Source organism: Elephas maximus, chromosome 25 (assembly GCF_024166365.1).
Source record: "Elephas maximus indicus isolate mEleMax1 chromosome 25, mEleMax1 primary haplotype, whole genome shotgun sequence".
Taxonomy (NCBI): Eukaryota; Metazoa; Chordata; class Mammalia; order Proboscidea; family Elephantidae; genus Elephas; species Elephas maximus.
The window spans coordinates 41024515-41049475 of NC_064843.1; the positions used below are offsets into that span (position 1 = coordinate 41024515).

At 43.0% G+C, this 24961-nt stretch overlaps 1 protein-coding gene across 3 annotated transcripts in view; it reads right to left on the bottom strand.

Moving 5' to 3' along the window:
- Positions 1 to 896: 896 nt before the first annotated feature.
- LOC126067516 (zinc finger protein 343-like) overlaps positions 897 to 24961 on the bottom strand; it is a 29988-nt gene continuing 5923 nt past the window's right edge. Inside the window, exons 4-5 of one of the 3 annotated variants that reach the window (XM_049869510.1) lie at positions 8036 to 9445; positions 897 to 3102 (exon numbers count right to left, since the gene is read on the bottom strand). In XM_049869510.1, coding sequence (XP_049725467.1) covers positions 1580 to 3102; positions 8036 to 9445 — 2933 coding nt within the window. In that variant the 3' untranslated portion in view covers positions 897 to 1579. Of the gene's footprint in view, positions 3103 to 5249; positions 9446 to 24961 lie in introns of all 3 variants that reach the window. The other 2 variants (XM_049869511.1, XR_007515426.1) reach the window with 2 other exon arrangements.

The following is a 24961-nucleotide window of genomic DNA, read 5'->3' on the forward strand; positions in this document are numbered from 1 at the left end:
GACTCCTCTGACATTCTTCCATGCCCTGCTTTGATGGGGTGTCGAGAACACTACTTTTTCTGATTCTCGAAGTCTGATATCCTTCCTGTGGACCTGGGAAACAAATTTGCTGGAGCCGAGGCAACCCTCTCTAGTGAGCAGCTATTGCCCCAGGACACAGGGTAAGAGCCAGGACGTGCACAGTTGTCAAAAAACTGGGCAATTTGGGTTCTGAAGGAAGAGCACTAGAGACAGGTGTGGCTAAAGGGTCAGGTCCTTGGAGGGAAAACCAACGCAGGTGGTACGGCTAGGTTGTCTCTGAGCAGTTATTAGAACAATGTGGAAGTGTCACGAGCAGGACTGGGTCCCAGGATCAGAGGGCTGAGGGGACATGGCTAAAGGACCTTACACCTGCTATTAGAAATGTGTCCATCTGACATAGAGAAGCCCAAAGCAACAAGACTGGGGAAGTTTGGGCATGGAGAAGTTTGGTTCTGACCCTGGAATCTGGAAGGCTCTGGAAGGCTGATTTAAGGGCAAAGGAGAGTGGACTGGGACCGGAGCATTAGTGAACAGCAGAACTTTGAACAGTGGAGAAAGATTGAGCAGACCAGACCTGAGTAGAGACTAGAAAGAAGGAAAACCAGGAAAGAGGGCTTTCACAGAAGCCAAGTGAAGTACAGAAAAAAGCGATCAGGTAGGAGAAGCAGGAATCCAGCCCCTGGAATTATGGGACATTCCTTCTCTTCACCTGGCCTCTGTCTCCAAAACCTTGATAACTGCTCTCCCCATGCAAAGGATCAGATTCTCCGATAAATGTATCTAGGACTTATTTTCTCTCATGAGTTGAATTCATTCAAGGAACTTGGACTGCCAATTTGAATTCCATGTAGCTTTCAGGACAGATGAGGAACACAGCCTGAGGTATGGTTTATTAAAGGAAAATTTTACCACAGTGGAAGGACAACAAAGCATGGGAAAGAATAGTTGTGTGAAAAGAAAACAAGCTAACTGCTCTTAGATTACTTCAGTAAGCCTTCTCATTTTCTATTCCGTTGGGTTACAGGATGTGGAAACATTTGTCTAGTCAGAAACCCCCTCAGAAGTGGGTGAAGTAGTGATTTGTAGGCAAAATTTTGTCCTCTTAAGTCAGTTGAGGAGGAACACTGGAATAAAGTTCTACCCACAGACCCTGCCCACACAGCTCTTCTCCCTGAGCGTGTTTTCTGGAGCAAGAGGCAGTATAACTTATCACTAAAGCACCTCACATTCTCCCTGACCACATAATGCTTTCCTCTTCCTCCCCGAAAAACGCTGTTCTCTGACGTATAATGAGGTGTGCCTTTTCCCCAAATTCTTGCCCATTCTTCCTGCTCACATAGAGCTTCTGTGTCCTCTGCTGTGAGATGGAGTGATTTAAAGTTAAAGCATTGGCCACACTAATTGCAGACAAACCTTCTGATCCAAGTGTGCCTTCTGATGTCTGAGGAGGTCTGACTTCTGGCTAAAGCCTCAGCCACACTCACTGCAGACATGGGGTTTCTCTCCTGAGTGAGCCTGCTGATGTCTAATGAGGCTTTGCTTATAGCTAAAACCTCGCTCATACTCCTTGCACACATGTGGCTTCTCTCGAGTGTATCCCCTGGTGGAGGAGGAGATCTGACTTCTCACTAAAAACCTGCCCACACTGCAGACACAAGTAAGGCTTCTCACCTGAGTGTGTCCTCTGGTGTCGGATGAAATTTGATATGTGGTTAAAGCCTCGGCCACATTCCTTGCACACATATGGCTTCTCCCCTGAGTGTATCCTCTGGTGTATAAGGAGGTGCGATTTCTGGTTAAAGCCTCGCCCACATTCCTTGCACATATACGGCTTCTCTCCTGAGTGTGTCCTCAGGTGTATGTGGAGGTGTGACTTCTGGTAAAAGCCTCGCCCACACTCCTTACACACATGTGGCTTCTCCCCTGAGTGTGTCCTCTGGTGTATAACGAGGTATGATTTCTGGTTAAAGCCTCGGCCACACTCCTTGCACACATGTGGCTTCTCCCCTGAGTGTGTCCTCTGGTGTATAAGGAGGTGAGATTTCTGGTTAAAGCCTCGCCCACACTCATTGCACACATATGGCTTCTCCCCTGAGTGTGTCCTCTGGTGTATAAGGAGGTATGATTTCTGGGTGAAGCCTCGGCCACACTCACTGCACACATAAGGCTTCTCCCCTGAATGTGTCCTTTGATGTCTGATGAGGTCTGACTTCTGGCTAAAGCCCCGCCCACACTCATTGCACATATATGGCTTCTCCCCTGAGTGTGTCCTCTGGTGTATAAGGAGGACTGATTTCTGGGTAAAGCCTCGGCCACACTCACTGCACACATAAGGCTTCTCCCCTGAGTGTGTCCTCTGGTGTGTACTAAGATTTGACTTATGGCTAAAGCCTTGCCCACACTCACTGCACACATATGGCTTCTCTCCAGAGTGTGTCCTCTGGTGCATAAGGAGGACTGATTTCTGGGTAAAGCCTCGGCCACACTCACTGCAAACATAAGGCTTCTCACCTGAGTGTGTCCTCTGGTGTGTGGTGAGATTTGACCTGTGACTAAAGTCTCGGCCACACTCACTACAAACATAGGGCTTCTCCCGTAAGAGGGACTTCTGGTTGGTGATGAACTTCAATTTCAGGCCACAGACTGGTTCATCCTCTCTACAGGTGACTGCTCCAAATCCTGAGCTTTCTAAGTCCTTCAACCCGTCATCTGTTTCCACGGAGTTTACCCTCTGGGCTGAGTTGGGCTCTGTTCCTACCACTGTGTTGCCTTCTCTAGGGCTTGCTGACCGTCCTTGGGGTGGGCTGGAGGATGCCCTTGAAGTCTCTCTCTTCAGTGTCCTCCCACACAAGGATCTGGAGACTTCTTCTTTCTTTTGACCTTCTGTGTTTTCACTCCAGCACCTTTGATCAGGGTCCTGCTGCTCTGGCTGCTTCTGATGCCCTGGGCTGGAAACCTCTGGATGAAAGTGATTTTCTGCACAAAAGCCTGGGAAGATCTGAAGCACATGCTGGCTGAGGAACTGCTGACAGGAGACAGCCAGAAGGCAGGAGGAACAGGGGTAGATTCCTGGCTTCGGTTCTGCCGAAGAGAGAAAGGTTTCCGTTAGAGTAGCCAATCAGTGGGCTGTGCTGCATTCTCTCATGACAGACAGTATCTCATTGCCAGAGTCCCTGGGTGGCACAAACACTAACCACTCAACTATGAGCTGAAAGGGTGGTGGTTATGAAGACAGGCCTGGCTGTTTGCTTCTGAAAGGTCGCAGCCTTGAAAACCCTACGGAGCAGGTCTACTCTGCACACATGGTGTCACCATGAGGCGGCACTGACTCTACAGCAGCTAATAGCATTCTTATTGCCACACTTGTAACTGAGAATACACACAACACAGTGTTTCCCACCAATAATTCATTCATATTCCACTTTTACAAAAGGGGCCCTAGTGGCTCCGTGGTTAAAGCACTCGGCTGCCAAACAAAAGGCTGGTGGTTTGAATCCACCTGCTACTCCACAGGAGAAAGATGTGGCAGTCTGCTTCCATGAAGATTTACAGCCTTGTGCATTATGCTGAGTGAAATTAGTCACAAAAGGACAAATACTGTATGAAATCACTACTGTAAGAACTCAAGAAAATGTTTAAACACAAAGAAAACATTCTTTGATGAATAAGAGTTTAGAGTGGGAGGGAGGGAGAGGGGTATTCACTAACTAGACAGTAGACGAGAATTAGGTGATGAGAAGGAACACACAATATAGAGGAAATCAGTACAACTAGACTAAACCAAAAGCTAAGAAGTTTCCTGAATACAATCAAACAGAGGGACAGAGTAGCAGGGGTGGGGGTCTGGGGACCATGGTTTCCGGGGACACCTAGGTCAGTTGGCGTAAGAAAGTTTATTAAGAAAATGTTCTGCATCCCACTTTGGGGAGTGGCGACTGAGTTCTTAAGTTAGCAAGCAGCCATCTAGGATGCATCAATTGGTCCCAACCCACGTGGTGCAAAGGTGAATGAAGAACACCAAAGACACAAGGAAAGTATTAGCCCAAGAGACAAAAAGGGCCACATAAACCAGAGACTCCATCGGCCTGAGACCAAAAGAACTAGATGCTGCCTGGCCACCACCAATGACCACCCTGACAGGGAACACAACAGAGGGTCCTGATGGAACAGGAGAAAAGTAGGGTGCAGAACTCATATTCTAGTAAAAAGATTAGACTTAATGGTCTGACAGACTGGAGGAACCCCCGACTCTCTACTAATCCAGAACTAAAGCCCCTGCTGAAGCCAACGCTTCAGACAAAGATTAGACTGGACTATAAACCATAAAATCATTCTCACGAAGAGTGTGCTTCTTAGTTCAAGTAGATACACGGAAGTAAATGCGCAGCTCCTGTCCGGAGGCGAGGTGAGAAGGCAGAAAAGAACAGGAGCTGATTGAATGGATACAGGAAATTCAGGGTGGAACGGAAGAGTGTGCAACTAGGGTCACATAACAATGAGTGTATGGGTTTTTGTATGAGAAACTAATTTCAGCTGTAACCTTTCACCTGCAGCACAATTGGAAAAAAAAAAGGATTTACAGCCTTGAAAACCCTATGGGGCAGGCAGTTCTGCTCTGTCTTAGAGGGTTGCTATGACTCTGAACAGACTTGTCAACAGTGGGTTTAGCTATTGCAATCCAGTTAATGCACACCAAAAACCTCTTCAACATGTCAGCCAGACTAGGACCTTCTCAAGTAAGCATCAGACACTATTCTGTCTTGTAAACAGCTTCTATTATAGACTTTTTCTCCTAGTAAAACCCTGAGCCAAGGACACACTGATATATACCCGTGCCCGCTGCTGTCAATTCGGACTCACAGTGACCCTGTAAGACAGAGTAGAACTGCCCCATAGGGTTTCTAAGCAGCAGCTAACAGGTTTGAACCGCCAAGCTTTTGGTTGGCCATCAAACGCTTTAAGCACTGCACCACCAGGGCTCGGAAACATTGATAACTGCCTATAACACTTTGCTGTTACTTGGTGTGATCTTTAACGTTGTGTGTCAGCTTGGCTGGGCCATGATTCTCAGTGGTTTGGCAGTTGTGATGTAGTCTGGCAGTTGTATAATGATGCAGTCACGCCCATGATGAGATCTGATGTAACGTGATCACCTCCATGAAAGAATCTGCTGAGTAGCCAGTCGGTTGAAGGGGCGTTTCTACGAGGATGTGGCCTGCATCCCCTACCTGTAAAGTTTTTCCTCGCTCCAGGCTCCCTGGCTTTTTCCTCGGCTGTGGATCTCCATTCAGCTCATTGGCATCTGATATCTGGTTCTTGAGACTTGGGCAAGCAACCTGCTGTCTCAACTGCCGGTCTTGGACTTGTCAGCCTTGGCAGCCATGAGCCAGCAGCCCTCCATCTGGTCTATGGATCTTGGGTTCATCAGCCCCTCCAGCTACTTGAGTCAGGAGAAGCTTCCAGCTTGAAGCTTGACACAGGGACTTGGGACTTGCCAGTCTCTACAACCACATGAAAGCCATTTTCCTGTGATCAATGTCTGTCTATATATACGTGAGTCACTTGTTTTGCTTCTCTAGAGACTCAGCTGTCATGGACTAAATTGTATCCCCCAAAATATCCGTGAACTTAGCTGGGCCATGAGTCCCAGTATTGTGTCCACCATTTTGTCATCTGATGTAATTTTCCTATGTGTTGTAAATCCTATTTCTATGATGTTGATGAGATGGAGGAGTGGCAGTTATGTTGATGAGACCTACAAGATTAGATTGTGTCTTAAGCCAATCTCTTTTGAAATATAAAAGAGAAGCTGGCAGAGAGACATAGGGACCTCATACCACCAGGAAACAAGGACCAGGAGAAGAATGTGTCCTTTGGACCCAGGGTACCTGCATTGAGAAGCTCCTCAACTGGACAAGATCCATGACAAGGACCTTCACCCAGAGCAAACAGAAAGAGAAAGCCTCCCCCTGGAGCTGGCACCCTGAATCAGGACTTTTGGCTTCCTAGACTGTCAGAGAATAAGTTTCTCTCTGTCAAAGCCATTCACTTGTGTTATTTCTGTTATAGCAGCAGTAGATAACCAACACAATTACATATCCACGTACACTTTCCCTGTGGCTTCCAGTTCTGACTGGAAACAATGTTGGTGTTGAGGGGGGAGTTCTGGCAAAGGGACACCACGGCAAATGTGGCAAAGGATGGGGGCCCACATTCCCAGTCACTCCCACCCTTTTCCCCCACCTGAGCAGACATAGAAACCTCTGGAAACCTGAATTCAAGGTGAGGAAAAGTGGGTACAGGCCGTGGGACCAGGGACTCCTCTGACATTCTTCCATACCCTGCTTTGATGGGGTGTCAAGAACACTACTTTTTCCGATTCTCGAAGTCTGATATCCATCCTGTGGACCTGGGAAACAAATTTGCTGCAGCCGAGGCAACCCTCTCTAGTGAGCAGCTATTGCCCCAGGACACAGGGTAAGAGCCAGGACGTGCACAGTTGTCAAAAAACTGGGCAATTTGGGTTCTGAAGGAAGAGCACTAGAGACAGGTGTGGCTAAAGGGTCAGGTCCTTGGAGGGAAAACCAACGCAGGTGGTACGGCTAGGTTGTCTCTGAGCAGTTATTAGAACAATGTCAAAGTGTCACGAGCAGGACTGGGTCCCAGGATCAGAGGGCTGAGGGGACATGGCTAAAGGACCTTACACCTGCTATTAGAAATGTGTCCATCTGACATAGGGAGTAGACGAGAAGCCCAAAGCAACAGGACTGGGGAAGTTTGGGCATGGAGAAGTTTGGTTCTGACCCTGGAATCTGGAAGGCTCTGGAAGGCTGATTTAAGGGCAAGGGAGAGTTGACTGGGACCAGAGCATTAGGGAACAGAACTTTGAACAGTGGAGAAAGATTCAGCAGACCAGACCTGAGTAGAGACTAGAAAGAAGGAAAACCAGGAAAGAGAGCTTTCACAGAAGCCAAGTGAAGTACAGAAAAAAGCGATCAGGTAGGAGAAGCAGGAATCCAGCCCCTGGAATTATGGGACATTCCCTCTCTTCACCTGGCCTCTGTCTCCAAAACCTTGATAACTGCTCTCCCCATGCAAAGGATCAAATTCGCCAATAAATGTATCTAGGACTTATTTTCTCTCATGAGTTGAATTCATTCAAGAAACATGGACTGCCAATTTGAATCCCATGTAGCTTTCAGGACAGATGAGGAACACAGCCTGAGGTATGGTTTATTAAAGGAAAATTTTACCACAATGGAAGGACAACAAAGCATGGGAAAGAATAGTTGTGTGAAAAGAAAACAAGCTAACCGCTCTTAGATTACTTCAGTAAGCCTTCTCATTTTCTATTCCGTTGGGTTATAGGATGTGGAAACATTTGTCTAGTTAGAAACCCCCTCAGAAGTGGGTGAAGTAGTGATTTGTAGGCAAAATTTTGTCCTCAAGTCAGTTGAGGAGGAACACTGGAATAAAGTTCTACCCACAGACCCTGCCCACACAGCTCCTCTCCCTGAGTGTGTTTCCTGGAGCAAGAGGCAGCGTAACTTATCACTAAAGCACCTCACATTCTCCCTGCCCACATAATGCTTCCCTCTTCCTCCCCGAAAAAAGCTGTTCTCTGACGTATAATGAGGTGTGCCTTTTCCCCAAATTCTTGCCCATTCTTCCTGCTCACATTGAGCTTCTGTGTCCTCTACTGGGTGAAGTGGAATGATTTAAAGTTAAAGCACTGACCACACTAACTGCAAACAAACCTTCTAATCCGAGTGTGTCTTCTGATGTCTGAGGAGGTCTGACTTCTGGCTAAAGCCTCAGCCACACTCACTGCAGACATGGGGCTTCTCTCCTGAGTGAGCTTGCTGATGTCTAATGAGGCTTTGCTTATAGCTAAAACCTCGCTCATACTCCTTGCACACATGTGGCTTCTCCCCTAAGTGTGTCCCCTGGTGGAGGTGGCATGACTTCTGGCTAAAGCCTCGCCCACACTCCAGTGACATGTAAGGTTGCTCACCTGAGTGTGTCCTCTGGTGTCTAATGAGATTTGATTTTCGGTTAAAGCCTCGGCCACATTCCTTGCACACATATGGCTTCTCCCCTGAGTGTGTCCTCTCGTGTAAAAGGAGGTGTGATTTCTGGTAAAAGCCTCGCCCGCACTCCTTGCACACATACGGCTTCTCTCCTGAGTGTGTCCTCTGGTGTATAAGGAGGTTTGATTTCTGGTTATAGCCCCGGCCACACTCACTACAAACATGTGGCTTCTCCCCTGAGTGTGTCCTTTGACATCTGATGAGGTCTGACTTCTGGCTAAAGCCTCGCCTACACTCACTGCACATACATGGCTTCTCCCGCAAGTGTGTCCTCTGGTGTATGAGGAGGTGTGATTTCCGGAAAAAGCCTCTGCCACACTCACTGCAAACATAAGGCTTCTGCCCTGAGTGTGTCCTCTGATGTCTGATGAGGTCTGACTTCTGGCTAAAGGTTCGGCCACACTCACTGCACATATACGGCTTCTCCCCTGAGTGTGTCCTCTGGTGTATAAGGAGGTATGATTTCTGGGTAAAGCCTCGGCCACACTCACTGCAAACATAAGGCTTCTCCCCTAAGTGTATCCTCTGGTGTGTGGTGAGATTTGACTTGTGGCTAAAGCCTCGCCCACACTCATTGCACACATAAGGCCTCTCTCCTGTGTGTGTCCTTTGATGTCTGATGATGTCTGACTTGTGCCTAAAACCTCGCCCACACTCATTGCACACATATGGCTTCTCTCCAGAGTGTGTCCTCTGGTGCATAAGGAGGACTGATTGCTGGGTAAAGCCTCGGCCACATTCACTGCAAACATAAGGCTTCTCACCTGAGTGTGTCCTCTGGTGTGTGGTGAGATTTGACCTGTGACTAAAGTCTCGGCCACACTCACTACAGACATAGGGCTTCTCCCGTAAGAGGGACTTCTGGTTGGTGATGAATTTCAATTTCAGGCCACAGACTGGTTCATCCTCTCTACAGGTGACTGCTCCAAATCCTGAGCTTTCTAAGTCCTTCAACCCGTCATCTGTTTCCACGGAGTTTACCCTCTGGGCTGAGTTGGGCTCTGCTCCTACCACTGTGTTGCCTTCTCTAGGGCTTGTTGACCGTCCTTGGGGTGGGCTGGAGAATGCCCTTGAAGTCTCTCTCTTCAGTGTCCTCCCACACAAGAATCTGGAGACTTCATCTCTCTCTTGACCTTCTGTGTTTTCACTCCAGCACCTCTGATCAGAATCCTGCGGCTCTGGCTGCTTCTGATGCCCTGGGCTTGAAGCCCCTGGATGGAAGTGATTTCCTGCACATAAACCTGGGAAGATCTGAAGCACACGTCGGCTGAGGAACTGCTGACAGGAGACAGCCAGAAGGCAGGAGGAGCAGGGGTAGTTTTTTGGCTTCGGTTCTGCCGAAGAGATAAAGTGTTCCGTTAGAGTAGCCATAAGTGGGCTGTGCTGCATTCTCTCATGACAGACAGTATCTCATTGCCCGAGTCCCTGGGTGGCACAAACACTAACCACTCAAACTATGAGCTGAAAGGGTAGCAGCTGGGAAAACAGGCCCATTTGCATCTGAAAGGTCTCAGCCTTGAAAACCCTACGGAGCAGGTCTACTCTGCACACATGGTGTCACCATGAGTCGGCACTGACTTTACAGCAGCTAATAGCATTCTTATTGCCACACTTGTAACTGAGAATACATACAATTTGTTTCCAATAATTCATTTATATTCCACTTTTACAAATTATACTTTCTATTGCAATCCACGAAGGGCCCTAGTGGCTCAGTGGTAAAAGCACTCGGCTGCCACCCAAAAGGCTGGTGGTTTGAAGCTACCTGCCACTCCACAGGAGAAAGATGTGGCAGTCTGCTTCCATGAAGATTTACAGCCTTGAAGACTCTACGGGGCAGGCAGTTCTGCTCCGTCTTAGAGGGTTGCTATGAGTCAGACAGACTTGTCAGCAGTGGGTTTAGCTATTGCAACCCAGTTAATTCACATCAAAAACCTCTTCAACACGTCAGCCAGACTAGGACCTTCTCAAGTAAGCATCAGACACTATTCTGTCTTGTAAATAGCTTCTATTACAGTTAGACTTTTTCTTCTACTAAAACCCTCTAAGCCAAAGACACACTGATACATACTGCCTATAACACTTTGCTATTACTTGGTGTGACCTTTAAGGTTGTGTGTCAGCTTGGCTGGGCCATGATTCTCAGTGGTTTGGCAGTTGTGATGTAGTCTGGCAGTTGTATAGCGATGTAGTCACGTTTATGATGAGATCTGATGTAATGTGATCACCTCCATGAAAGGATCTGCTGTGAGCTGCCAATCAGCCGAAGTGGAGTTTTCATGGGGGTGTGGCCTGCATCTAATATATGTGAAATTTCTGGCAAGGCTCACTAGCTTTTTTGTCTGCTCTGGATCCTGCATTCAGCTCATCAGCATCTGACCTCCAGGTCTTGAGACTTAGGCAAGCAGCTTGCTGTCTTACTTGATGACCTTTGACTCTTTAGCCTCGGCAGACATGAGCCAGCAGCCTGCCATCTAACCTGTGGATCTTGGGTTCATCAGCCCCTCCAGCTACGTGAATCAGGAGAAGCCTCCAGCCTGATGCCTGACACCTGACCCACAGACTTGGGTCTTGCTGGTCTGTACGACTGTGTGAGTCATTTCCTTGCAATCTCTCTCTCTCTATATATATATACACACTTCACTGGTTTTGAGTCTCTAGAAAATCTAGCTATCATGGATTGAATTGTGTCCCTAAAAGTATCTGTCAACTTAGCTGGGCCATGAGTCCCAGTATTGTGTGATTGTCCACCATTCTGTCATCTGATGTGATTTTCCTACGTGTTGTAAATCCTATCTCTATGATGTTGATGAGACGTATTAGCGGCAGTTACGTTGTTGAGATCTACAAGATTAGATCTTGTCTCAAGCCAATCTCTTTTGAGATATAAAAGAGACGCAAGCAGACAGGCATGGGACCTCATACCACCAAGAAACAAAAGTCAGGAGGAGTGTGTCCTTTGGACCCCAGGTCCCTGCGCTGAGAAATTCCTCAACCAGGGAAGACTGATTAAGGACCTTCCCCCAGAGCTGACAGAGACAGAAAGCCTTCCCCTGGAGCTGGCACCCTCAATTCAGATTTCTAGCCTCCTAGGCTGTGAGAGAATACATTTCTCTGTGTTAAAGCCATCCCCTTGTGGTATTGCTGTTATGGCAGTACTAGATGACTAAAACAACAGCCTAAGACACTTGGCAATAACAGTTTCTATTATTGACCTATGTGGAAATCTCCTTCATGACTTTTCCTATTATAAAAAGGGAGTGATAGATATAAAAAGTCACTCAGTCTGGCGGGCTTCCATGGGTAAGAGACAGTGTATGTGTGAAAATGGCATAGTAGTAGCATCCGAACCTGCTCAACTTCGGGGGGATAATGACCAGCATCAGCCCAAGGCTGATTCCCTTGAAGTGGAGGTCCGACAGACCTCCACTCCCCCAACCTGTTTACCAACTCTGACACAGCTGTCCTCCCCACAGTACTCTCTGCTTCTCTTCAGGGTTCAATCAACCTTTGCAATGGCCACACAGAACCCACAGACCATACTCACAGTTTAGTAGTTTATTAAGGATCAGGGTACAACTCATGATCAGGACCAACAGGCTACAACTCAGGATCAGCATCAGGAGGCAAGTAGGCAAAGTCTCCCTTCAGTGCAGGGCAGCTCTCTCAGTTCCACTTGACACGCAGGCCTCCTCTAAGCTCCAAGGATAGGCTCCTCTTGGGCCCCTCAGAAAAAGATCCTCTTGGTCCTGCTGTCTGTGGTCACCGGCTCTGGTGCTGGGCCCCTCCTGGACCTGTCACTGCTGGCTCTGCCACTACGACCCTTTGTGGCATCATGCTGTCTTCAGTGTTACAGCCCTTGACCTGTGTTACAGATCTTTTGGGAGGTTCCTTGACTCCTTTCTCTGCTTCTTTCTTCTTTTTGTTTCTGCTTCTTTCTGCTGCTTCTCTTCCTGCTTTTTTCTGCCTGAAAAAAACCTCTGAGGAGTTGACTGCGTATATACACAAACTCCTCATTAATTTCAAGGCGTGGCCCTCCCACCAAGGCCACAAACTGACAGATACTCTCATGGTAGGCCACAGACGCTTCATTTGTATCGTTTACTGACTAATCCCTGCAAGGTGCGTACCAATCACAGAGCAGGCTGCAGCTCATGACAAAATGAAGTTTCAAAATCAAACACATTATTAGGCCAATTCACTAGTCAAGAAAACAAACTTCCAAGTCAAGGAAACAAATCCCATTAGGTGTCTGGTTATACAGAGTCTCAGCAGCTACTCTTTTTCTGTCTTTGTTGTAAATATACCTGTCATATAATTTTTGCCAGTTCGACTGTTTACAGGTATACAACTTATTGACAACAAATACAATAATTGACTATGCAACCCTACCTTTTCTCAATGTGATTTTTCTATCACATTAATCCCTTTTCCCTCTCCTTCCCGCCCCTAGTAACCACTAATCAACTTTGGCCTCTATACATTTGCCTTTACTTTTTATATAAGTGACGTCATACAGTATTTGTCTTTTTGTGATTGACTTATTTCACTCAGCATAATGTCTTCAGTTCCACCGATACTGTAGCATGCATCAAGACTTCACTACCCCTACTGGCTGAAGAGTATTCTACTGTACGTATGTACCACATTTTGTTTACCCACTCATCTGTTGATGGGCATATGGGTTACTTCCAACATTTCATGTAAGAACAGTGCTGCAATGAACATTGGTATACAAGTCTATGAGTCTCTGCTTTCAAGTCATTTGGGTATGTACCTAGGAGTAAAACTGCTGGGTCATATGGTAGCTTTATTTTCAGTTCATTAAGGAACTACCACATTTTTTCCACAATAGCTGAACCATTTTGCAGTCCTACTAGAAACGGATAAGGACTCCAATTTCCCCAAATCCTCACTAACATTTGTTATTTTCTGTTCTATCTTATTCATCCTAATGGGAGTAAAACAGTACCTCATTGTGGATTCGGTTTCCATTTCCCTGATGGCTAATGACACTGAGCATTTGTTCATGTTTCGTGGCCATATGAATGTTCTCCTCTTTGGATAAATGTCTATTCCACTGGCATAGTGCGTTTACATAAACACCTCATGGGGAGGGCGCAGTTGGCATAAAAACACAGAACCCACCCATTATTTGCATAGAAAGAAGGTCTATTAATTAATCCACTGTTAAAAGCTAGGAATGACAGCATTGCCCATGCTTGTCCTTCAAAGAATTTTACTGTTTCAGTTTGCCCATTTAGATCCTCAGTCCATTTTAAATTTGTTTTTGTGTATGGTGCGAGGCATGGATGCTATTTCATCTTTCTGCATGTGGAAACTCAATTCTCTCAACATCATTTTTTTCCCCATTGAATGGACTTTGCACCCTTGTCAAACGTCAGCTCACTATAAACGTATGGGTTTATTTCTGGACTCTCAATTCTATTCCATTGGTCTATGTGTCTATTTTTATACCAGCATGAGGCTATTTTGATTACTGTAGCAGTACAGAACATTCTGAAATCAGGAAGTGTGAGTCCCCCTATTTTATTCTTCTCTTTCAACATTGCTTTAGCTATTTGGGGACCTCTTGCCATTGAATAGAGTTGATGGTTGGTTTCTCCATTTCTGAAAAGAAGGCTGTTAGAATTTTGATTGGGATTGCATTGAATTTATAGATTGCTTTGGGTAGTACTGACATCTTAACGATATTAAGTCTTCCAATAAATGGACATGGAACATCTTTCCATTTACTTAAGTCTTCTTTAACTTCTGTCAGCACTGTTCTGTAATTTTTTTTGTGTAAGTCCTTCATGTCCTCGGTTAAATTTATTCATAGGTGTATTATTCTCTTAGATGTCACTGAAAATGGAACTGTGTCCCCAAATTCCCTTTCAGATTTCTCACTGCTAGTGTATAGAAACCCAAATGATTGTTGACCTGTACCTTGCAACTCTGTTAAATTCATTAGCTCTAGAAGTTACATATGTAATTTTCTTATTTCCCATTTTTTTTTAAACAATTTTTACACTTTGCTTTTTCATAATATATACTGGAATTCACGCCATACAGCTCAGGAAGATCTTCTTTATTCTTTTTTATAGCTTTGCAGAATAAAAACTCATTGGCTGTTCCATCATATCTTCAACCAATTTACTATATATGGGCATTAGGTTACTTCCAACATTTTATGTACAAATAATGCTGCAATGAATAACCTGGTATAAATGTATTTTCAAAGTGTTGAATGTGAATCTTCAGGGTAAAGCCCTATAAGAAGTAGGATTGCTGGATCCAAGTATATGCACATTTCCATCTGTTAGATATTGCCAAGCTTCCCTCCACAATGGTAGCACCATTTTGCATTGCCAAATGAAAACCTTGACAACAGTGTTTTGTCACCTTCTGAAATACTGTCAGTGTAAGAGGTGTTGTTGTTGTTCGGTGCTATTCAGTTGGTTCCGACTCATAGCGACCCTATGTACAGCAGAATGAAACACTGCCTGGTCCTGCGCTATCCTCACTATTGTTGTTATGCTTAAGCTCATTGTTGCAGCCACTGTGTCCTCATTTCAGGTCGTGCTACATCAGCAAATGAAGGCCTCAAAAGCTTGACTCCATCCATGTTGTTAAGGTCAACTCTACTTTGAGGAGGCAGCTCTTCCCCAGTCATCTTTTGAGTGCCTTCCAACCTGAGGGGCTCATATTCCAGCACTATATCAAACAATGTTCCGCTGCTATTCATAACATTTTCACTGGCTAAATCTTTTCAGAATTAGACTGCCAGGTCCTTCTTCCTAATCTGTCTTAGTCTGAAAGCTCAGCTGAAATCTATCTGCCACGGGTGACCCTGCTGGTATTTGAATACCAGTGGCATTACTTCCAGCATCACAGCAACACACTATCCCACAGTACGAGAAACTGACAGACAAGTGGGGGAATATAAAAGGTGAGAATGCTATGTATCTAAGTGTAATTTTAATTTGCATTTATCTCATTAGATGTAAAGTTAAACATCTTTTTATACACTTAAGAGCCAATGTTGTATCATACTTTGTCAATTGTTCATGTATTTTGCCTATTTTTTTCTATTTGATATTTGTTTTTATTTTTCCCTCAAATTTTAAAATTCATTCTACATTAGGAAATAACTCTTCATATCTGGATATATGTGGCAAATATTTCCTCAAGTGTGTCATTTGTCTTTGCTTCCAGTGTCAAATTTATGAATCTTTTCTTTTATGCATCTGGATTTTCAGCCAGATTTAGAAATGCTTTTTCTATGCCCAGGTTATAGAGGAATTTGCCACGGTGTATCTGTGGATTAATTTTTTTTACATTTAGATCTTAGATCATTCGGAACTTATCTTGTGTATGGTATGAAGTATGGTCCAATATTATATTTTCCTAAATGGATATCTATTTGCCCAGCATCATTTATTAAAACATCCACCTTCACAATATGCTGAAAGTACATATGTACTTGTCCTGATTTCCTTACTTCCTCTTCGGTTCCACTACTTTTGTAAACCATTAAATTACTGGAGTTGTGTATTACAAAACTACCCAGCCTAAACTGAAGTATCTCTTCTATGAAGTCTTGAAAGATTATTTCTGCAAAAATTGGACCATTTATTTTTAACACTGCACTTGAAGATATCATAACATGAATATGTAAAGAAAAAGAGATTGGTTTAGGAGAAAAACAGTCTGATTTCAAATTCTGGTAAGTTTGAGAATAAACTTTGGATGTTTTATAGACAAGCAGAAATACGGGTGAGACAATGACAGAGAGAACATAGGTTCATCATAATATGCGATGGTCAAAATCATTAAAGTTCACAAGTTGTTTAAGGATATGAATACAGACACAGAGAAAGAGTATATGGCACTAAGTTCCATGCACCACTATAGTCTAAAGAAAATATAAAGTTATAAGAGAAAAACCCCAAACAGATAAGAGACTAGGGACCTTAGACACTGGTATCGAGCAAGACAAAGGAAAACATTTCAAGAAATGCAACTGGATCCAGGATTTCAATATCAAGATTTCTTTTTTTTAAACTTTTTTACTGTATTTCAGATGAAGGTTTACAGAATAAACTAGCTTCTCATTAAACAGTCAGTACACACATTGTTTTTATTTTTATTGTGCTTTAAGTGAAAAGTTTAAAAATCAAGTCAGACCCTTGTACAAAAATTTATAAACACCTTGCTATATACTCTTAATTGCTCTGCCCCTAATGAGACAGCACACTCCTTCCCTCCACTTTCTCTTTTGGTGTCCATTCAGCCAGCTTCTGACCCCCTCTACCCTCTCATCTCCCCTTCAGACAGGAGACGCCAACAGTCTCATGTGCCTACTTGATCCAAGAACTCATTCTTCACCAGTATCACTGTTTAACCCATAGTCTAGTCCAATCCCTGTCTGAAGAGTTGGCTTTGGGTATGGTTCCTGTCTTGGGCTAACAGAAGGTCTGGGGACCATAACCTCTGGAATCACTCTAGTCTCAGTCAGACCATTAAGTCTGGTGTTTTTACAAGAATTTGTGGTCTGCATCCCACTGCTCTCCTGCTCCCTCAGGGGTTCTCTGTTGTGTTCCCTGTCAGGACAGTGATCACTTGTAGCCAGGCATCATCTACTTCTTCTGGTCTCAGGCTGATACAGTCTCTGGTTTATGTGGCCCTTTCTGCCTCTTGGGGTCATAATTACCTTGTGACTACACATATTGTTTTATGACATCGGTTAACAACCCCACAACATGCCAATACTCTCCCTTCTCAACCCTGGGTTCCCTATTACCAGCTTTCCTTTCCTCTCCTACCTCCTGGTCCCTGCCCCAGGGCTGGTGTGCCCCTTTAGTCTCGTTTTGTTTTATGGGCCTCTCCAATCGTTGACTGAAGGGTGAACCTCAGGAGTGACTTCATTACTAAGCTGAAAGGGTGTCTAGGGGCCATACTCTCAGTGTTTCTCCTGTCTCTGTCAGACCAGCAAGTCTGGTGAGTCAGAATTTTGTTCTACATGTTTCTCCAGCTCTGTCCAGGACCCTCTATTGTGATCCTTGTCAGAGCAGTCAGTGGTGGTAGCTGGGCACCATCTAGTTGTTCTGAACTCAGTCTGGTAGAGGCCATGGTAGATGTGGTCCATTATCAAGATTAATTTGAACCAGGTAATTTTAATATTTTCCTCTGAACCACTTAGATGTATTAACATAGGGAAAAAGAATACTATGACCAGAAAAAAAAAAAAACACCAAATCTAATTCGATTGAATAGCTATAGCCAAATCAAAACACACAAACCTAGACTGAAATGGATAAATCTATACAGGTAGCCCTTGACTTACAAAAGGGTTCTGTCCTAAGTTGGTTCTGATGTAAGTTAAATATTTTATTTTTTAGTTTCCATTATTATTGCCTTTTATTATCAGCATCTTTATAAATCCAAACTTTGTCCCTGGGGGTTGGTATGACAATGAAAATATCAGCAAATTACATGCTGCAACACTGTATGTACTGTAGTACATATTACTAATGATGTACAAAAACAAGCCAACGTTCGTAAATGCAGTTTTGCATACTCCAATACGTCGTAAGTCAGGGACTACCTGTATTGAGTTTGATGGAACCAGCTCATGATAGGGCTAGCTCGAACCAGACCAGATAAAATCTGATAAAAACATGTCAAAGAGGAGGCAGGGCCAAGATGGTGGAGTAGTCAGACACTTCTGGTGAACCCTCTTACAACAAAGACCCGAAAAAACAAATGAAACGATCACATTTATGACAAGCTACAAGCTCTGAACATCAAAGGCAAAGTGAGAAAAACAGACTCAGTGGCAGAAGCAGGAAGAGATGGTTCAGAAGCAGAGAGGAGTTGCCGGACTTGAATCACTGGGATCCCTCAGGCACCATTCCTGGGAGCAGCTGTGTTGGGCTGGCACTAGCATTCGGCTGCAGTTTCCTCAGGGAGAAACAGCCAGCTGCACAGCCTACTCACACTTCCAGAACCAGAGAAGAATGGTGCTCTCGCAAAACCTAAGTATTTTTGTGTATATTTTATCACACCCTTAGCCCCCATGCCGCCTTCAGTGGCTGTCCATTTCCCTGGGCCTGAGATAGGTCCTGTTGCGCACCCTGAGCCATTCTCCCAGCCTTGGAGAAGGTATAAATTCACAATTGGGGAAAAGATAATCTGCCAGCTCCACTAACCTGAGGAGGTCAGGATAGAAGCAGCTCCTGTCCAGGCATAAAAGGTCTGTGGACTTTGAATACCTTTCCCCCCTGCGTGTACCTGTGTGGACCTATTTCAGGAGAACAGGCCCTTGTTAGCAGACTTCAACTGTTTCAGCTGCGTGGTGGAGAGGCATGTGTTTGATGTTTGACACTGCTTTGCCTATTAAACAGGGTCCTCACCTACCCACATCAGGGGCCTAAGGACTGGTGGCTCCACTCAGATCACCCAGCCACCCGCAACAGTGGTCTAACGATAACTGGTATCTCCTAGTCCTTACAACCAAAAGCACTGGGTGCCCGAGGTTCGTCTGCAAAACCCACCCACCTGTGCGCTCGAGGGAACAGGGACACATTTTCCTCACAGACACTTGGGGGACAGTTGTCAGCCCCCTGCCTTATTCAGAGCATGACCCCTCCTGAAACCAGATACCTGTACCTACACCAATCACCCCTGCCCCTCTAAGACTGTAGGACAGAGCCTGTACCACATTCATGATGACCAACTACCTGGACACCTGAGCTGAATCCATACAAGAAAAGTGAATGGACTCCTAGACTGACATACCTGGAAACAGCTCTAGCCATCTGGTGATAGGACGCTAGAGCTTCAAAGGCGAAAATAATCAAATTAGCATACTCAAGCAACCTATCTGGACATACCAAGCAAGAAACGAGAATACACTAAGCAAACATAAAATAAACTAATACAATAACTTATACATGACTTGGAGACAAGAGTCAATATCAAATCATGTAAAGCAGACCACGATTGCTTCAACAAGCTCTCAAAACACAGAATCAAGGGATCTTCTGGATGAAGGTGCCTTCCTGGAACATCAGATGCAGAATACAAAAGGTTAATATACAGAACTCTTCAATACATCAGGAAGGAGATCAGGAAGATCAGGCAATACGCAGAACAAGCCAAGGAACACACAGATAAAGCAGCTGAAGAAATTAAAAAGGTTATTCAAGAACATAATGAAAAATTTAATAAGCTGCAAGAATCCATAGAGAGACAGCAATCAGAAATTCAGAAGATTAACAATAAAATTACAGAATTAGATAACTCAATAGAAAGTCAGAGGAGCATAACTGAGCAAGTGGAAGGCAGAACTGGTGAGACAGAAGATAAAATACTTGGCACCAATATATTTGAAGAAAACCCAGATAAAAGAATTTAACAAAATGAGGAAAACCCTAAGAATCATGTGAGACTCTATCAAGAGAAATAACCTATGAGTGATTGGAGTACCAGAACAGAGAGGAATAACAGAAAATACATAGAGAATTGTTGAAGATTTGTTGGCAGAAAACTTCTGTTATCGTGAAAGATGAGAAGACATCTATCCACAATGCTCATCAAACTGCATATAAGGTAGATCTTAAAAGAAAGTCACCAAGACATATTATAATCAAACTTTCCAAAACCAAGGAAACCCTGGTAGCATAGTTGTTAAGTGTTATGGCTGCTAAACAAAGGGCTGGCAGTACGAATCCACCAGGCACTCCTTGGAAACTCTATGGGGCAGTTCTACTCTGTCCTGTTGGGTTGCTATGAGTCAGAATTGACTCAACGGAACTGGGTTTGGTTTTCCAAAACCAAAGATAAAGAGAGAATTTTAAGAGCAGCTACGGATAAAAGAAGCCACTTACAAAGGCGAATCAATAAGAATAAGCTCGGATTACTCATGCAGGCAAGAAGGCAGTGGCATGACTTATATAAAGCACTGCAGAAAAAAAACTACCAGCCAAGAATCATATATCCAGCAAAACTGTCTCTCAAATATGATGGCGAAATTAGGACATTTCCAGATAAACAGAAGTTTAGGGAATTTGTGAAAACCAAACCAAAACTACAAGAAATACTAAAGGGAGTTCTCTGGTTAGAAAATCAATAATATCAGATATCAACCCAAGACTAGAACACCAGATGGAGCAATCAGATGTCAACCCAGAAAGGGAAATCACAAAAATAAATCAAAATAAAAAAATGCTCAAAACATTTGGCAAACAGCGATGTCATTAGGTAAAAGAAGACAACGTTAAAACAATAAAGAGGAACTAAGAAATGTAGTCATAGATTTTTAATATGGAGAGGAAGATAAGGTGATATAAAGAAATAAAAGTTTAGGTTTAATCTTAAAAACAGTGGTAAATATTAAGGTAACCACAAAGGAAACTAACAAGCCTACTCATCAAAATAAAACACAAGAAAAAAAATAGAGGCTCAGGGGAAACAAAATCAACAACAACGAATAGGAAGAAAAGACAATATATAGACTACTCAGCACAAAAAATTAAGTGGGAAGAGGAAACTGTCAACAACACACAAAAAAAGACATCAAAATGATAGCGCTAAACTCATACCTATCCATAATTACAGTGAATGTAAATGGGGTAAGTGCACCAATAAACAGACAAAGAATGGCAGAATAGACAAAAAAAACACGATCTGTCTATGTGCTGCCTACAAGGGACACAACTTAGACTCAGAGACACAAACAAACTAAAACTCAAAGGATGGAAAAAAAATGTATCAAGCAAACAACAATCAAAAAAGAGCACGAGTGGCAATATTAATTTCTGACAAAATAGACTTTAAAGTTAAATCCACCACAAAGGATAAGGAAGGACACTACACTATGATTAAAGGGACAATATATCAGGAGGATATAATCATATGAAATATTTATGCACCCAATGACAGGGCTGCAAGATACATAAAACAAACTCTAACAGCACTGAAAAATGAGATAGACAGCACCACAATCATGGTAGGAGACTTCAACACGACTTTCCGTGAAGGACAGAACATCCAGAAAAGAAGCTCAATAAAGACACGGACGATCTAACTGTCACAATCAACGAACTTGACTTCATAGACATATACAGAACACTCCACCCAACGGCAGCCAAGTATACTTTCTTTTCTAGTGCACATGGAACATTCTCTAGAGTAGACCACGTATTAGGTCATAAAGCAAGCTTTAGCAAAATCCAAGACATTGAAATACTACAAAGCATCTTCTCTGATCATAAGGCCATAAAAGTAGAAATTAATAACTGAAAAAGCAGGGAAAAGAAATCAAACACTTGGAAACTGAACAATACCCTGCTCAAAAAAGAATGGGTTACAGAAGACATCAAGGATGGAATAAAGCAATTCATAGAATTCAATGAGAAAGAAAACATTTCCTATAAGAACCTTTGGGACACAGCGAAAGCAGTGCTCAGAGGTCAATTTATATCAATAAATGCACACATCCAAAAAGAAGGGCCAAAATCAAAGAATTATCCCTACAACTTGAACAAACAGAACCAGAGCAACGAAAGAAACCCTAAGGCACCAGAAGAAAGCCAATAATAAAAATTAGACCTGAATTAATTAAATGAAATAGATAACAGAAAAACAACTGAGAGGGTTAACAAGACCAAAAGCTGGTTCTTTGAAAAAATTAACAAAATTGAGAAACCATTGGCAAACTGACAATAGAAAAACAGGGGAGGAAACAAATAACCCAGACAAGAAATGAGATGGGCAATATTACAACAGACCCAGCTGAAGTTAAAAGAGTCATGCCAGATTACTATGAAAAACTGTTCTCTAAGAAATCTGAAAACCTAGAAGAAATGGATGAATTCCTAGAAACACACTACCTACCTAAACTAACATAAACAGGCGTAAAAAACTAAATAGACCCATAACAAAAGAAGAGATTGAAAGGGTAATTAAAAAACTCCCAACAAAAAAAGCCCTGGCCTGGATGGCTTCCCTCAGAGTTCTACCAAACTTTCAGAGAAGAGTTAACACCACTACTACTAAAGGTATTTCAGAGCATAGAAAAGGACGCAATACTCCCAGACTCATTCTATAAAGCCAGCATACCCCTAATATCAAAGCCAGATAAAGACACCACGGAAAAAGAAAATTATAGCCCTGTATCCCTTATAAACTTAGATGCAAAAATCCTCAGCAAAATTCTAGCCAATAGAATTCAACAACATATCAAAAAAATAATTCACCATGACTAAGTGGGATTCATACCAGGTATGCAGGGATGGTTCAACATTAGAAAAACAATTAATGTAATCCATCATATAAATAAAACAAAAGACAAAACCCCAGGGTCTTATCAATCCATGCAGAAAAGGCATTTGACAAAGTTCAACACCCATTCATGATAAAAACTCTCAGCAAAATAGGAACAGAAGGAAAATTCCTCAACATAATGGGCATTTATTGATATAAAGACAACATCATCCTAAATGGAGAGTCTAAAATGCATTCAACTTGAGATCAGGAACCAGACAAGGATCCCCTTTATCACCATTCTTATTCAACATTGTGCTGGAGGTCTTAGCCAGAGCAATTAGACTAGACAAAGAAATAAAGGGCATCCAGACTGGCAAGGAAGAAGTAAAAGTATCTTTATTTGCAGATGACATGATCTTATACACAGAAAACCCTAAAGAATCCTCAAGAAAACTACTGAAACTAACAGAAGAGTTCAGCACAGTATCAGGGTACAAGATAAACATACAAAACTCAGCTGGACTCCTCTACACCAACAAAAAGAACATTGAAGAGGAAATCACCAAATCAATACCATTTACAGTAGCCCCCAAGAAGATAAAATACTTAGGAATGAATCTTACCAGAGATGTAAAAGACCTATACAAAGAAAACTACAAGAATACTACTGCAAGAAACCAAAAGAGACCTACATAAGTGGAAAAACATACCTTGCTCATGGATATGAACACTTAACATTGTAAAAATGTCTATTCTACCAAAAGCCATCTACAGATACAATGCAACTCCAATCCAAATTCCAATGACATATTTTTAATGAGATGGAGAAACAAATCACCAACTTCATATGGAAGGGAAAGAGGCCCCAGATAAGTAAAGCATTACTGAAAAAGAAGAACAAAGTGGGAGGCCTCACTCTACCTAATTTTAGAACCTATTATACTGCCACAGTAGCCAAAGCAGCCTGGTACTGGTACAACAACAGCTACACAGACAAATGGAACAGAACTGAGAATCCAGACATAAACCCACCTACATATGAGCAGCTGATATTTGACAAAGGCCCAAAGTCAGTTAAATGGGGGAAAAGACAGTCTCTTTAACAAATGGTGATGGAACTGGATATCCACCTGCAAAAAAAAGAAGTAAGACCCATACCTCACACCATGCACAAAAACGAGCTCAAAATGGATCAAAGACCTAAATATTAAATCTATAATGATAAACATCACATAAGAAAAAACAGGGACAATGCTAGGAGCCCTGATACATGTCATAAACAGTAAACAAAACATTACTAATAATGCAGAAGAGAAACTAGATAACTGGGAGCTCCTAAAAATCAAACACCTATGCTCATCCAAAGATGTCACCAAAGGAGTGAAAAGATTACCTACAGACTGGGAAAAAGTTTTTAGCTATGACATTTCTGATCAGTGTCTGATCTCTAAAATCTACATGATACTGTAAAAACTCAACTACAAAAAGACAAATAACCCAATTAAAAAATGGGCAAAAGATATGAACAGACACTTATGAAGACATTCATGTAGCTAACAGATACATGAAGAAATGCTCACAATCACTAGCCATTAGAGAAATGCAAATGAAAACTACAATGAGGTTCCATCTCACTCAACAAGGCTGGCATTAATCCAAAAAACAAAATAATAAATGTTGGAGAGGTTGTGGGGGGACTGGAACATGTATACAGTGCTGGTAGGAATGTAAAATGGTACAACCACTTTGGAAATCAATTTGGCGCTTCCTTAAAAAGCTAGAAATAGAACTAGCATATGATCCAGCAATCCCACTCCTTCAAATACATCCAGAGAAATAAGAGCCTTTACATGAACAGATATATGCACACCCATGCTCACTGCAGGACTGTTTACAATTGCAAAAAGGTGGAAGCAACCAAGGTGCCCATCAATGGATGAGTGGATGATTATGTTACATTCACACAATGGAATACTATGCATCAATTAAGAACAATGATGAATCCATGAAACATTTCATAACATGGAGCAATCTGGAAGGCATTATGCTGAATGAAATTAGTCAGCTGCAAAAGGACAAATATTATATGAAACCACTATTATAAGAACTTGAAAATAGTTTAAACAGGGAATATCCTTTGATGGTTATCAGACTGGGGAGGGAGTGAGGGAGAGGGGTTTTCACTAATTAGACAGTAAATAAGAACTATTTTAGGTGAAGGGAAAAACAACACACAATACAGGAGAGGTCAGCACAACTGGACTAAACCAAAAGCAAAGAAATTGCCTGAATAAGCTGAATGCTTCAAAGGCAGGCGTGGGGGTTTGTGGACCATAGTTTCAGGGGACATCTACATCAATTGGCATAATAAAATCTATTAAAAAAATATTTTGCATCCCATTTTGGAGAGTGGTGCCTGGAGTCTTAAACGCTACCAAACGGCTATCTAAGATGCACCAGTTGGTCTCAACCCACCTGGAGCAAAGGAGAATGAAGAACACCAAAGACACAAGGTAATTATGAGCCCAAGGAAAAGAAAGGGCCACATAAACCAGAGACTACATCAGCCTGAGACC